This window comes from Diadema antillarum, unplaced genomic scaffold (assembly GCF_040938485.1).
Source record: "Diadema antillarum isolate AM-2024a unplaced genomic scaffold, OU_Dant_1.0 seq00000220_RagTag, whole genome shotgun sequence".
Taxonomy (NCBI): domain Eukaryota; kingdom Metazoa; phylum Echinodermata; class Echinoidea; order Diadematoida; family Diadematidae; genus Diadema; species Diadema antillarum.
Window position 1 is genome coordinate 22,846 of NW_027271274.1, and position 15,863 is coordinate 38,708.

General features: G+C 37.0%; 2 protein-coding genes across 2 annotated transcripts in view; both read left to right on the forward strand.

Annotated features, from left to right (window-relative positions):
- Positions 1 to 2,670: 2,670 nt before the first annotated feature.
- LOC139729139 (actin CyI, cytoplasmic-like) lies at positions 2,671 to 4,778 on the forward strand. The gene is made up of 3 exons (XM_071640069.1): positions 2,671 to 3,036; positions 3,364 to 3,610; positions 4,261 to 4,778. Exons 1-3 carry the CDS (start codon positions 2,671 to 2,673, stop codon positions 4,776 to 4,778), a joined length of 1,131 nt encoding a protein of 376 aa, XP_071496170.1.
- A 3,654-nt stretch (positions 4,779 to 8,432) lies between these two features.
- The window catches only part of LOC139729146 (endophilin-B1-like), a 57,940-nt gene continuing 50,509 nt past the window's right edge, over positions 8,433 to 15,863 (forward strand). The window contains exon 1 of the mRNA XM_071640075.1: positions 8,433 to 8,689. Coding sequence (XP_071496176.1) covers positions 8,630 to 8,689 — 60 coding nt within the window. The 5' untranslated portion in view covers positions 8,433 to 8,629. The remainder of the gene's footprint in view (positions 8,690 to 15,863) is intronic.

Consider the following 15,863-nt stretch of genomic DNA (forward strand, 5'->3'; position numbering starts at 1 on the left):
GTGTTGATGTGTAGGCCTATAGAGCTTGCAATGCTTGGCCATAAATGGGTTGTAGATCCTTTGCGCCTGTGGTCCCATATCATATCCAAAAATGCAGAACCTAATTCTTGCCTCTTATCTATTCTGTGGCGTGTGTTTTTAAAGTTGAGAGCATAAATTTACAGGGAAATAAAGCCAGAGTAATGCATTATGCCCCCCCCCCCAGTGAGGGATAAAGGTGAAAGAAAAAACGTTGCTAGAAAACGAAAATCTTGTCAAGGTAACATATCGATGTTGTAAACATTCAAAAGATATCTTTCTGCAAAGCAGGTTTACATTATACACTTTTGATTGTCCATCTGAGATAATATGAAAGAAATTCTGTCTTGTTTGTACTTGGAATGTTGTTTTTCACCACCCATAACTCGTCTCAAATTGTCTGGAACATGCGTTACGCATGTTTTGAGGTAGTACAATGTGAGCACGAATGGTCAGATATTTTGATTGATTAAACATTTTCTATTTTGCAGTGGCTATTATATAAGATTACAACCGATTACATCAATACTGACAAAACTAACATTATATAGAACAGTATTCACAACGTACTAACATTACCTGGTTATAAAATCGTATTCTAAGCTGTGTTACATACGTTGCCGGTAATTGTTCGTGGTTCATCAAGAAAGCATCTGCAATGGACCTTACGTTATTTTTAGGTGCTGAATTATAGAAGGAAACCAATAGCAAAGCAAGAAAAATACCAGCTCTATACTTAGATATATGATATTGAATAGATATTTTGTAACAAATTGGTACCAACTGGTAACATACGTTACCGATTGTACATCCTTTCCAAGGGTTAATGCCGTGCATGTAGAGTTATGATCTTAAACTGCTCAGGCTGCAACTACACGCGTATGGCTGTAACCTGTGTTTTTGCAGTTTTTAGTTATCTTGAACGTTCATATTAAATTGACAATAAGTTTTTCTTCTTTTTTTTGTAGCGACAGCGGGTTTTCACTTATACCCCTCACTGAGAGGACATAATGCATTATTTTCCTGTAGATCTATTTCAACTTTGATATCACATGCCACTGACCAGATGAGAAATGCAAGTATCATGTTCTGCAAATTTCTAAAAATGTTGACAGAATTTTCAGAATTGCAGAAATGTCAGAATTGTGCAGAGATAGTGGGTTTGACTCCACTTCGGCTGCGAAGTGTTGATAATCAAGACGTGATTGGGCGAGTAGTCTTCCAGTAAGGTAGAAAGGTTCAGGCCTGGAACTGAGACTATGTCTATAGTAAATCTCGGGGTCCCAAGCGCATCTCATTGGACGTGATGAATGGAACAATCGAGAGAATGCAGTCAAGTACAATGTGAACTGTTACATAATAAAAAATCAAACGGTTGAAAGGAAATTGTGGATCGGAATGGGTGGGGCAACTTGCAGAATCCTTCAGCCCTTATGGAGAGAGAGAGAGAGAGAGAGAGAGAGAGAGAGAGAGAGAGAGAGTTGAGAGAGAGAACAAAAGAAAAAATATGGTGATTGATTATATACTTTTGTTTATTTTTTACAAAGGGATGCCTTTACTACAGTTATCACTATATTCTTCATGGAAACTATGCCATAATCATTACTCAGGCATTACCATTAAATATCTTTACTTTGGGTTAACTATAGCAGGGAGGTGAGACTGATCGTCTCACCTCCTTGACTATAGGTGCCTAGGAATATACCTCATTATGCACGTCGCGAGTCACGCCCCAACAGGCGACTTTCGAATAGCAACAATCGCCCTTCTTGCCAATAAAATGACAACAATGGACGGATTTTAAGAAGCGCCTCACTGACTCGAAATTATAGTTTTTACCCTGTTATCTCTCAAAGAATGATGGTCAATTCACCAATTCAGTGATATTTTTTGGTAAGGTTACGCGTGAATGGCGACTCAAGGGGAGCACATTCTTAAAGTTTGAAAGGCTTGAAGAGAGAACTGCACTATGTTGAGTGGTTCCACTGTCACCCGCATTGACTATAATCAGTACAGGCGCCTATGTAATCCGTTAGAGAGAAACTTTCTCTATCTTTCTCCCTAGCTGTCTTGCTCTCCTTCCTCCCCCACCCACTCCATCTCTCCCCCCCCCCCCCCCACCCCGGTACAAATTTCATTTTCTCTTTTTTTTTTCTTGTCGTTTCATGTTGACAGTGCGTTGCGCATGTTGATTTCGTCTCTTACATAGGCAGATTCCATTGCATATCGACAAATAATTGCTAAAAACAGAGCAGAATATATATATTCCAGTCTGAGATAAAAAAAAAAAAAAAAAAAACTATACAGCAATCCGCTGTATTGAAAGGATGTATGAATACAGCGTAAGGGATCTGATACGCCATTTGGTTTCCGGTGTGGCAAGGTATATGCCAGCGTGAGAATCATAGCTTTTACGTTAGAACTATATGATGCGGCTGTTGTATTTCCTTTTTAAAGTCACGATAGTGGGTACAGCCGTATCATCGGTTTTCTCCTCTGTAACTTTATGTTTGTTTTGATTTGTTTCGTTTTAGTTTGTTTGTTTGTTTGTTTGTTTGTTTTGTTTGGGTGGGTTTTTGAGAAGTAAGAAAGAGAGATTTAATTTGTCTCCCCCCCCCCCCTCCCCTATAACCAGAAGACTCGTACAGCATCATGTGTGACGACGACGTTGCCGCCCTTGTTTGTGACAATGGATCCGGTATGGTGAAGGCCGGATTCGCCGGAGACGATGCCCCAAGGGCTGTCTTCCCATCCATCGTCGGCAGGCCCCGCCATCAGGGTGTCATGGTCGGCATGGGACAGAAGGACAGCTACGTCGGAGACGAGGCCCAGAGCAAGAGGGGTATCCTCACCCTCAAGTACCCCATCGAGCACGGTATCGTCACCAACTGGGACGACATGGAGAAGATCTGGCATCACACCTTCTACAACGAGCTCCGAGTCGCCCCCGAGGAGCACCCGGTCCTTCTCACTGAGGCTCCCCTCAACCCCAAGGCCAACAGGGAAAAGATGACCCAGGTGAATAATGATGATGATAATGATGATAATGATGATGATGATGATGATGATAGTAATAATAATAATGATAATGGTAATAATAATAACAATAATAATGATAATGATAACCATAATAATATTAATAATTAATAATGGTAATAATAATGATAAGAATAATAATAATAATGATAATAACAATAGTAATAATAATGATAATAGTCTTCTTCATCCAGGGTAGTCTCTTTAGTGTTGCCACTTCTCTATCGGAGAACCCTGCCATTACTATTACATGTTGTCCTTTGTTAATTGTATAGTTCGCCAATTTCAAAATCTGTTTCTCGATCTCAGATCATGTTCGAGACCTTCAACTCACCCGCCATGTACGTAGCCATCCAGGCCGTGCTGTCCCTGTACGCCTCCGGACGTACCACTGGTATCGTGTTCGACTCTGGCGATGGTGTTTCCCACACCGTGCCCATCTACGAGGGTTACGCCCTTCCCCACGCCATCATCCGTCTGGACTTGGCTGGTCGTGATCTCACCGACTACCTGATGAAGATCCTCACCGAGCGTGGCTACTCCTTCACCACCACCGGTAGGATTTCTCTTGGGAAACCCCCGCCCCTTTCCACACACAGACACACATCACATTGTAGTAGGTTAAAACATGGTTGATGCAACATTATATCGCAGCTTTTTGCAAGACACAAAGACAAACATCCTTTGAATATTCTTCACAAGTTGATCCGTCATACACTACAATACATTGACAAATGAAATGCAAGACATGTGCAACTTACAAGTTTTAATTTCAATCTCCATGTTTCCCGGTTTTCAATCATTATTTACCAATGAAGCTTACCACAGCGGAGCATCGCGTTGTATCAATCCAAAGAGTGTAAGTAAGAGCAACTCTATACCCTGAATAAAGAAGAATAATGTTTAGCTCCTGAGTAGTTCTCATGTTAGCAAATGCATCAGTACTTTGTTCGTAATAGCACATGATTATTTAAAAGATTAATGGAACATACGTTGCTGAGTTTAGCAACGGTATGTTGGATTTTTTTATTGAACTTAACCAGATTATTGCCGGATTATTGATTACCAAAGTCAAGAAACTACTGACTGAGATCTAACAGCTATAATCATCTATATCGGAAATAATTCAATGATTAAGTCTTCACTGAATGAAATTGTCTTCAAATCCATAATAAAATATATCTTCTTTCTTATCGTACTTATCAGCCGAACGTGAAATCGTTCGCGACATCAAGGAGAAGCTCTGCTATGTCGCTCTCGACTTCGAGCAGGAGATGCAGACGGCTTCTTCCTCTTCCTCCTTGGAGAAGAGCTACGAGCTTCCCGACGGTCAGGTCATCACCATCGGCAACGAGCGATTCCGATGCCCGGAAACTCTCTGTCAGCCATCCTTTATTGGAATGGAGACTGCTGGTATCCACGAGACCACCTACAACAGCATCATGAAGTGCGACGTCGACATCCGTAAGGATCTGTACGCCAACACCGTCTTGTCCGGAGGTTCCACCATGTTCCCAGGCATCGCCGACCGCATGCAAAAGGAGATCTCCGCGCTGGCGCCACCAACGATGAAGATCAAGATCATCGCTCCTCCCGAGAGGAAATACTCTGTATGGATCGGAGGCTCCATCCTGGCTTCCCTCTCCACCTTCCAGCAGATGTGGATCAGCAAGATGGAGTACGACGAGTCTGGCCCATCCATCGTCCACAGGAAGTGCTTCTAAGGAGCGACCATCAAACTCTCAAAAAATAAATACATACCTCTCTCGCTCTTTGTTTTCTTCACAGATTTTTCTCCCTCTTTTCACCTCTTTTTGTCATCTCTCTCTTTTTCTCTCTATTATATCTTTTCTTCTTTTGCTATTACATCTCCTTCTTTCTTGTCTTTCCTTCTCTTCCATCAACTAACATGTATACGGTTTGCTCTTGACTTGTGAAAGAATTGTTCATATATATACCTATTCTTCACCAGCATGGGGTGGGATGTAAGAACTCTAAAATATTTACGTCAGAAGGCGTGCATCACAGCCGGGTCTATCCCAATAACATCGTCACTTCACGACTTGGTATACGGTGGCACATAGAAAGCTGCACCGCGTTTATTATACACGGCGCCAACACACTACTATGAAAAACGGCCCGATGTATATTTTCTTTAATTTTCTGTTCTGTTAATGGCTTTTGATAGCAAAATTATATCATCAACTTTTGTGCACAGCTGTGTATTTATGAAACATTTGATATGATTAACTTACACAACACTATATCGTTGTCTTTCGTTTACTGAGCTGCATGCTTGACGCTAGCTCAAGACAGTCGATTCTTCATGTTTATGGTTTGCTATGCTATTTCGGATTTTTGTTCATGTATTAATGAGACTGTTTTTTTTTCTGCAATAAACACGTCAAAGCCATGAATCATTGAATGGAGTGTCGCTTCCTGTCAAACATTCGTCATTATTGTCAAAAATAACTATTTACCAAAGAGTATATCGCACGCAGTGCATAGCGTGCGCTACTATACATAACATAACATAACACAACATAACATAACATAACATAACATAACATAACATAACATAACATAACATAACATAACATAACATAACATAATGTCTGAATGCTTTGATTGTCTCAAAAGCTTAAACAAAACAACAGCGACTTAAAAATCTGATTTCGGTAGTGACTCAAGCGTGATTACGTGAATATGGTAATCACCTCTGGCCTGCATAAAATCATCGTCTCAACAATGTGGCAAGTTTGCGAAGTATGCTAGTATGCATGTTATATGATTTAAACTTTTACACAATTCTATTGTTATGTATCAGACCTATTCACGCATTGCATATTATATGGAATAAACAATAAACTTCATAAATGGCACCACTAAGTTACAAAGAGCAAGTCTGGAAAGATGAATGCATTGCTTGGAAAATGTGTTGTCATTAGTCCACAGGGATTCTTCTTTTTTACTATACCATAATATAATATGTCCCAAAAAAATTACAACGGTGCCCTCCGCAACGGTAGCTTTAAAGATTGTGAATCAATCCAAATGCAATTCATTGCCAACATCTTACAGAAAACCCCATTCGATTTGCTTCAGTGATCAAAGAGAAATGAGGAATTTTGTAGAGCATGTCAGAAGTCTCTTCCCTCCAAGTTCTGTCTATTGTGTTCACACATTAATTTGCATTTCCAAGAGCATCCAAGTGCTAAACTTAGAAGAATCAGACTCATGACATGCTATACAACAATCTCTGTGATCGCTTAACCAAATTGAATGGGGTTTTCTGCCAAATAGAGCTAAAAGATGTTATATTTTAAGACTCTAAAGTAGCATTTAGACGGTTTAGTCATATTAGGTGTTGTCAGTGGGTTGTATTTTTTTTTTGCGGGGGGGGGGGACATACTGTACATCTCGCATCTTCTCTTTTATGGCCCATATAAATTCAGTTTAATTCAATTCAAATGAGATTTATTTCCAGTAGCGCACTTTTCTTGGTACAAATAAAAGAAGAAAAAAAATAGTGCGATATGTTGCAACAATATTGTCAGGACTATCGCAAAACTGGAAGAGATAAAGTTATTTTACACACAGTTATGTGAATATGTATGTTATGATTTTGTCAAGTCAAAGGTAGCAAGTTCAATAACACGAAACTGTCAACTTTATGGGATTATAGCAAATGCCCATATAGATGCTTCAGTGTGGCCCGCCCTCACCGACTCAGTGTCCATTGCCCACATGCATTTTGATGAGAGGTCGCGGAAGGATCATGAAGGCTTAAAGAAGAAATCCACCCCAAGAATAAATAAACTTCAAAAGAAAGAGAAAAATATTTCTAACAGAATGATACAAAACTGACTAAAATCAGATAAGAAATAAGGAAGATATGACATTTTTGAGAAGCATTTCTTGACCATACCCTCACAAATTTTTATGTATGTTGTATATGAAATTCAGATTTTTTTTTTAGCTAATACACGTAAAAGCATGTTCCCATACCAAGATATATCAGAGTTGACATTTTGTTCCTTTTTTATTTTGGATGGTTGTAAGACAAGTTTTATATTTATAGAGCTGGAATATGAGACTCTTGTCATTTAATGTATATGAAATGAATAAAAAATTGTGAGGGTATGATATCGTCAACTAGCTGATTTGAATATTCATAAGGTCTGGTCAAGAAATGTTTTCCGAAAAAAAATGTGAAATTTCAAAATGTCATATCTTCCTTATTTCTTATCCAATTTAAGTCATTTACGTATCATTCTGTATAGGGAATATTTTTCTCTCTTTAAGTTTATTTATTTTTTGGGTGGATTTCCTCTTTAATGGTGTTAACCATTTGCGTTTTTAATACAACTGAATGATTCCTATTAATGTTATTGTATAATGATGTGTGCCAACTTTGATTATGACCATTATTTCAATGCAATCCTGTTTTCACCATTGAAAGGTCCAGCATGCCCCCCCCCCCAAAAAAAAAAAAACAACAACAACAACAACAACAACAACAACAAAACTCGATTATCGCGTGGTCATACAGTAAGTTGTTTAAAGAGCAGAATTTTAGTTCCGGACAGTATTTCCAGGGTAGCAAAAAACACTAACTCAGCCAGTGACCGGTTTGAGCTACAGTCTTTGATTACACAATGATATGTCTTATGTATAGTTTGAACAGATACTGCGGCTGCAGATCAATAATCAAGAATTGATATGTTTGCCAGGTTGTCGGAATTTATCTTACCTTCTATTAATTGTATTGTCGGCAGCTGGATGTTATGCATCACAATACAACAACGTTTTTAACAAAGGTGCACGAAGCCACATGCGCGTTCAAACACACACGTCGATGAAGACTGAAATATCATTGATTTTTATTATCAAACAGGCGAAAAAATCAAACAAACCAATCACCATATACCACAAGAGCGAACCGATTCCCTAAAAGCATTGTTTCAACGTATAGGCGCAAGTGGACATGAAAGGAATGCACGATATAACAGATATATACCGAGAGAGGGCGAGTATACTTTTCATGTAGTCAGCCTGCAATATCCAGCTAATTCCAGCCTGTCCCATGCGGCTAAAATAACTGGTCGACGGAAACGATGATATGGTGCTATAGTTCGACGGAATGTAAGCCCCAAACAAACAGGATCTCACATAATGGGTGAAAAAAATAATTTTCATACTGCGATCTACGATACGTCAATACGAGCGTTCAGTCTGTGTAACAGATGTTGAACAACTCGCAAATAAAAACGCACAAAATCGATTCGCACGGTGTTCAGTACACGGCGAGACAAACATCACACTGTACGAACGTGCAGGAAATGGGGCTCGTATACGTGTATGCGGTGATTATTATGCACAAGCGGAACTAAAATGTTCCTTCACCTCCTACACATTATATACCAGTGGTGAAAATTTCCTTTACTTGTCGTTACGCAGACTGGAAGAGCACGTCGCTGATTCAATTAGCGTTTCAGCTCACGGGACAAACCGCTTGTTTCGCTTGTTTTGTATATTAAAGTATGTGAGAGCTCTTTTCATCCTCTTGATCATCATGGATAAGTTGAAGTCGATGGCAACTGACGCGGGAACTTTCCTCACTAGAACTGTCCAGGTAAGAGATGGTGTAGCCACTTATTTAAGTTTGAAAAATAATGTGAATTCGCGAATTATGCGAATTTTAGAGCCCTCATATTATAGCGCCCTACGTAATATGCTATTAATAAGTAATGATCGAGGTACGTCATGATATCGGGATATGTATTACTTTATATGCATGTTTCCATAATATGCTATATGCACACGTACACACGTACACACACACACACACACACACACACACATACACACACACACACACATTGTGTGTGTATATATATATATATATATATTATATAGACATATATATATACGTGTACATATATATACATATATTATATAGACAGAGAGAGATATTCTTATACTAGTATGCGCGTGTGTGTAAGTGTAATAGAGAAGTAAATTACAGGCTAACTTGGATAACGGAGAAAGGATTACTAGGCACATGTTTTCTTTGCATAGCACTGGAAGATAATTATACAGGGTGCAGATAATGGTAACTGCATGGGGGAGAAGGAGAGAGAGAGAGATCAAGAGACAAAAATATAAAGAGCCATCTGTTATACCTTTCCCGTTAATTATATTTGGTTTATTCCAATATTGTCAACATGTCGCGATTATTTCTTACTTATTCCTTCACCTGCTACAAATCTAAATATAGCGCATTTTCCACTGAAGTAGAAGTTGTTTTTTCCTAACGTGTCTGCTGCGGGCATTTCAAAAATAACCTCTGCAGTCACAGGACGATGACGTCACCTGTTCGGCATTCCTCTCATGTTTTGTATACAATATCTGGTGAGTTTTCTTAAGAGGATGTATTTCGATCGAACTCTCTCTTTTCTCTCTCTCCCTCTCACCCCCCCCCCCCCCCTCCCTCTCTTTCTTTCTTTTGGGGGCGATTCTATTATAAAGAAGCAAGATTCCTCCATGCACGTTCACGTGATGTTGTAAAATCAAAGAAATTATTTACTATTTGCAGGTGAAATAAACCCCAGCTTTTGTGCTTCAAAATAGTTCTAAAATGTAGGTTATAGGGATAGAAACAACTAATGTAAAAACTTTAATCAGTATAATCAATATTGTATTGTTAAATATGCAAAATGTGAACAATAGTTATAATTAAAAAAAAAATTTCTAGAATAAACCGTCTACAGTTATGATTTATTGAGAAAAATAGTGATATCGCCTTATATTCTAGGCTTTATTGTTATTTCTTTATATGGTAGGATGTTGTGTGATACAACTATAACCTACACATACGCATCAAATGTGATAACTTGAATTTTTACGGCACTGCTCCTATAACAGTAAACAGTAGCTTTAATTTAAAAGACACTGACTTAATAGGTCGAGTTCAAGTTCAAGTCTATTCTATTTCTTCCATCTCAATATAACCAATAACATATAAATACGCACAATGAAATGAAAGTAACGAAATATCAACGTAAGTAACCAATAAAAAAAAGGGTTACATTATATTTTTGATGGGGATTGCAGAAATAGGCATTTTTTTAATGAAAAATAAATTGGAGAATGGGGATAGGGGGACCTACTAAATATGATCAATAGTAGTCGAGACAGTATTCATATTCTTTAAAGTCCATATCATACACTCAGCAAAAAAAAATTAAACACATTTTCAATTTCATCTTTCTCACAGATTGTTTGGCAAATGTTTATGTTTTATATACCATGTTAAAGGTAATTTAATTTGCTATCAACCTTGTAGATCACTCGAAAGGCAAACTTTACACATGAGTAAACATATTCGTTTTTCTCTTCCAAGGCACAAAAGTAAAAATTGCATAAATGGACAAGTTGTTATTCATGCGTATGTGCTCTTCCGTATAACAACACTGAACAATGAGAGCAAAAGACAAATTCAGCACGATATGAAATGCAAATTAATTTGCAAAAATCAACCTGTGATCTCTATAATGTCTCTGTAACCCTCCAAAGAAAGGCAAAAAAAAATGATGGCGAAAAATGAAGAATCTTCTGTCAAATCCATATTCAAAAGACCATAAGAGAAGAAGCAATAGTAACAAAGATGGTAGAAATTTGACGTAATATTTGGTTCTTGGTTAAAAAATGAAATAAAGAAATGTCAATTTTACTACCTTTGCAGTTCACACCCTATTATTAAAGTTTGAGTTGACAGAAAATTCTGATGTTCCCCTTCAGTTTCCTCGTTGTGTTTTTGTTTGAGAATATAAAGAGAAACAGCCGAGGGAACGAAGATTCATTTCTCTTATTTAATTCATGTCTCTTATTGCGTTGAATTAGTCGTTAGTTATCATTGCTATCTTAAAAGGCATTTGCAAGTGAACGTCAAAACGCCAAATTCTGCAATTTTTACTTTTGTGCCTGGAGGACAAAGACGAATGTGTTCATCATGCGTTAAGTTTACCTTTGTAGACCAGGTTGATAGCCATTTAAATAACCTTTAAAGGCATAATTTACCATTTGCATAGGAAACAAAAACCCAGCATTAGTGCTTCAAAATAGTTCTAAAATATGGGTTAGGGGTAGAAACAACCAATACAAAAAATTGAATCAGTATAATCGATGTTAAGCATTGTCAAATGTACAAAATGTGAACAATAGTTGTAATAAAAGTGTTTCCAGACTATACCGTCTACAGTTATGGTTTAATGAGAAAAATAGTGATATATCCTTACATCTTGGGATTTATTGCACAAATTTTATATGGTAGGATGTTTTGTGATACAACTGACCTACACATATGCATCAAAAGTGACATCTTGAACATTTTTTTAATCACTGCTCCCAAAGGTAAACAGGACCTTTGATATGGTATATGATACAATGATTTTTATCAAAATCTTGTATGAAAAATATGAACTGGAAAAAGTGTTTACTTTCTCTTCTTTTTCTTTTTTTTGAAGAGTGTATATGAATATACATGCATATCATATTCAATATAGCGAAATGATAATGCATGTGTTTGTGTGTCTGTGTTTGCACAATATGTATTGTTATGTTACAGTGCCAGAAGTTGTACGTTTGTTAAGTCAACCGTGATTATTAGAAATCAGTAGAATTATTAAATATAAAAGTGATTTGCAACATACCATGCTGTTACGATCATTAGTGCAGATGTACATAATTATGCACCAGGGAAGTGTAAGACAAGAAGTGGAATCTCTATCCAATTTTGCAAATTTATACGTAGGTTCTAGATGTTCCATGCATGCTCCAAGCCCCTCTTCCATAGAGTTTTTGATTTTTTTTTTAATTTTATTGTTCCACATTTCAAAACATCAAACATGATACGATCGATTGAACATAAGATTGAACATAGCGTCGTAAATTACAAAAAATACAAGAGAAGACAATTTAACAAACATGAAATGTGGGGACCTACTAAAAAGCAAAGCTTGTAATGTATAGGTCCCTGTATATATGAAAGTGTTGGTCTTCTTAAACAACCTAGAAACGAAAACTATGAAAGGAAGGAAAGGGACGTAAAAGAAAAGAGAGCAAAAAGAGCAAAAGCAAGGAATAAACTATACGAAAGCATAGCGAAATACAAAGTAGCCACCTGTAACGCGTTTACAAGACTCCTTGTCACCCGAGCAACACAGTTACGTAACTGTAAGAATGCGCAAAAACGCACATGATACATAATGATTCGTTAATTCAGGAATAGCCTTGACATAAATGACTCAGTAAAAAAAAACAAAAGGCAAACATGGAATACATATGATAAACAACGAATCTGATAAAGAAGAGGGAGTTCAAATAAAATTGCATGTTGTATTATTAAATAATAAGCCTGATTTTTTTAGTTTACGTTTAAAACAATTCAATGACAACGATTCAGTAATGTCAGAGTCAAGGCTATTCCAGAATGTCGGACCTGTATGTACTATTGTTTTAAGAGCAAATGCAGTTCTCACGGGAGAAAAGTGAAATGAATTTTCCTGTCTTGTAGGGTAGGAATGTATAACTTTATTTTTTACAAACATGGGAGTGAAAGCATAAGGTAATTCGTCTTTAGTTAACTGGTACATAAATATCCCAAGGGAGTAAGAATATATATCAAAAATCTTTAAGAGGTTATTACTTTTGAACTGAGGGCTTGTCGGTGCTAAATAATTGGTACAATTGATAATCCTTACAGCTCGCTTTTGTATTCTAAAGATAGACTCCAGGCGTATTTTGGAACAATTCCCCCAGGCCAGTATGCTATAATGAAGATACGGCAATAACAAAGTCGAATATAAGGTACGTAATATATATGTGGGGAAAACATGCTTAAGCTTCTGTATAACACCCAAATTTCTTGATAATAACTTACATAAATGATTTGTTTGTTCCTGCCAAGATAATTTACAATCAATTAAAAGACCAAGAAATTTAACTGAATTTGTCTGTTGTAAGTTTACTTCTGTGATTAAAATTGAGCCAGGTAAACAAGTGATTGTATTACTAAACACCATAAAATTAGTTTTGTTTAGATTTAGGGATAATTTGTTACTTTGAATCCAATCATTGACGTGATTCAACTCAGAGTTAAGCATATCAAGTAACTCAGTAGGATTTTTGTGCGTCAAAAAAGACTTGAATCGTCCGCAAACAAGAGGAAAGAAAGGAGTGCTGACGACCTGGGCAAATCATTTATGTACACAATAAAAAGAAGTGGTCCCAAAAGGGAGCCTTGTGGAACACCACACGTTATATTTGCTGTGCTTGAATCGGAATCATTAATGTGTACAAATTATGATCGATTTGTGAGGTAATCTCTGAACCACTCCAAGGCGCTGCCACGAATCCCGTAATGAGACAGTTTGTACAGTAATATTTCATGATCAATTGTGTCGAACGCCTTGGAGTGGTCCAGAAAAACTCCAACAGTGTGAGATTTAGCTTCGATAGCTTGAACAACTTTATCTATTAACAACAAAACAGCGTGAGTAGTCGAATGTTTTTTGCGAAAACCAAATTGAGTGTCTACTAAGATATCATGGTCATTTAAAAACTTGATAGTTCGGGAGTAGACAACTTTTTCAAGTACTTTGGAGAATGATGATAAAAGAGATATAGGTCTATAATTGCCCAGGTCGTCCTGTCTGCCTTTCTTAAAAACAGGAATAATCTTGGCAACTTTCATTTTACTAGGAAAAACACCAGTCATTAAAGACAGATTGAATACATGGGTCAAAGGTGCGGCTACTTCATAAATGATTTGTTTAAGAAGAAACATTGAAATACCATCATAGCCTGAGCTTTGTTTAGCTTTAAAATTATTTACAATATCAATGACATCCAATGCATCTACGGGCGTGAAAAATATAGAACTAGGATTGGGATTCACAAGAAATGAATGAAATGTTTTTTCCGTTAAAGGAATATTTCTGGCCAAATTTGACCCAATGTGGAGAACAAATAAAAATGTTAATGATTGTAACAATTTTAAGCTGTATTTCAGAGATAATGTTGAAATCCTATGTGGAGCTTTTTGATTATATGCTTGGGAACAAATCCTTTCAGTTTTTCTTCAAATAATTTTTGTTATGAATACCCCAGGATCGAGTGGCCTGGACTGAAAAAAAGAAAGAAAGAATATAGGCCTAAGAGTTAGCATTCAACCATTTTGCGCACATTTTGGTTGCCAGGTTTAGTACCTGCATGGGTGTGAAATGTTCTAGGAATTTTTTAATATTATGTACAGTTTATGAAGTTCACTCTTTTTTTAATAATTTCTGTTCACGTGTCCTGTTCTCCACATACTACTAATTGCTGCCGAAAATATTGAAAGGGAGGCGAACCGTTGCTCTTGTTGTGAATAAAGAATGGTGCATACTTAAATAGAAATACTGTCTTTTGTCGAGGCAATTCATTAACATCTGTGGTAGAGCGCATAACTTCGTATGGGTACAGATCGAGGAGAGAATCTTGTTTCTTCTCGCTGTCTATAAAAACATCTCCCTGCAAACACATTTTAGATAGGGAATATAGATCTGTAATGTGTTTTATTTCTTCGCTCGTTCGTTTGAGTGTTATTCGCTTGATGTTGTCCTGGCAAAACAAATATATCGCGCATCTAGTAGGCCTAATGATTGCATTGATGATAATGATGATCATAATAATAGTGAAAGATATGTAATTTTAAAGTAAGGGAGAGTGGGAAAGACATGTAGGCCCAGTAGTTATATTCGCCTTGTAAACGTTGTCTGTGCGTCATGTGGTATTCCCCAACTTGTAATACGATAGTGTGCGAATCATGGGATACAGAGGCGGGGTCAGACGAGGTCATATTTCACGTAAACCAAATGTATAAAATGGCGATGGACAACGTAAAGAAATTTGCGGGCCAGGCTGGCACGTTTTTATCAAGAGCCAAGCAGGTAAAATACTTCACTAAGATATTATTATGTCGGAGAATAGATGGGGGATCACATCGAAAGTCTTTTTTACTTCATCCTATCAGAGATTTGCTATGCAATTAACGCAGCTGGTTTGATTCATCAGAGGTACAGTCGTGTAGTCCCACTAGTTATATATTATGTATGTGATCTCTGCATCGAATGAAGCTTTGTATATGCGTAGACTAGACGTGTATCCATTTAAGAACAAGTCTCGCCTTTGTTTTTGATACCCCAGGAATGCAAAGTGTAGTGATGCTTAGCTTTTATGTCAACGTTGTGAGCAATGCCAATTTAATCAACTCTAGTGTTGATCTATGTGCAAATTGATTATTTCAAATTTGTAAATTTATCTAACTTTACTGTCAATACTTTTTGATTACTGAATTGTGGTGTTACTATTCGCTGTTACTGTTAAATTTACTGAATAAATTTACTGTTTTTGTTTTTGTTTTTGTTTTGTTTTGTTTTTTCACCGTGCTTGAGTTCTTTACTCCTTTGGAGTATTTGACCTTGCACTTGGCTTAGCTGAACTAGGACTAGAATCTAGTAGGAGCACAAAATCAAATTGCTCTGCAATTCTGTTATTACTTAATACTGAGACAATAGTTTTAGTAATAATGCAATCTTTTCCCCTGTAATTGATACAATGTTGTGCCCATGTCAAACTCGCCATTAGGCATTACTTGTGCTCTTGTAGATCTACAGTGTATGTGACAAAATCAGGACTTTATTAGTAGAAAAATGAGCAAAGAAAATGGGATACCAATGGGATTCGAACCTGAGAGAGACCTCCGG

Excerpts from the sequence above, each read along its gene's own strand:
- LOC139729139 (XM_071640069.1), top strand. The coding sequence starts at position 2,671 with ATGTGTGACGACGACGTTGCCGCCCTTGTTTGTGACAATGGATCCGGT. Across the intron at positions 3,037-3,363 it reads ACAGGGAAAAGATGACCCAG|ATCATGTTCGAGACCTTCAA; the intron begins GTGAATAATGAT and ends TCTCGATCTCAG. Across the intron at positions 3,611-4,260 it reads CTACTCCTTCACCACCACCG|CCGAACGTGAAATCGTTCGC; the intron begins GTAGGATTTCTC and ends CGTACTTATCAG.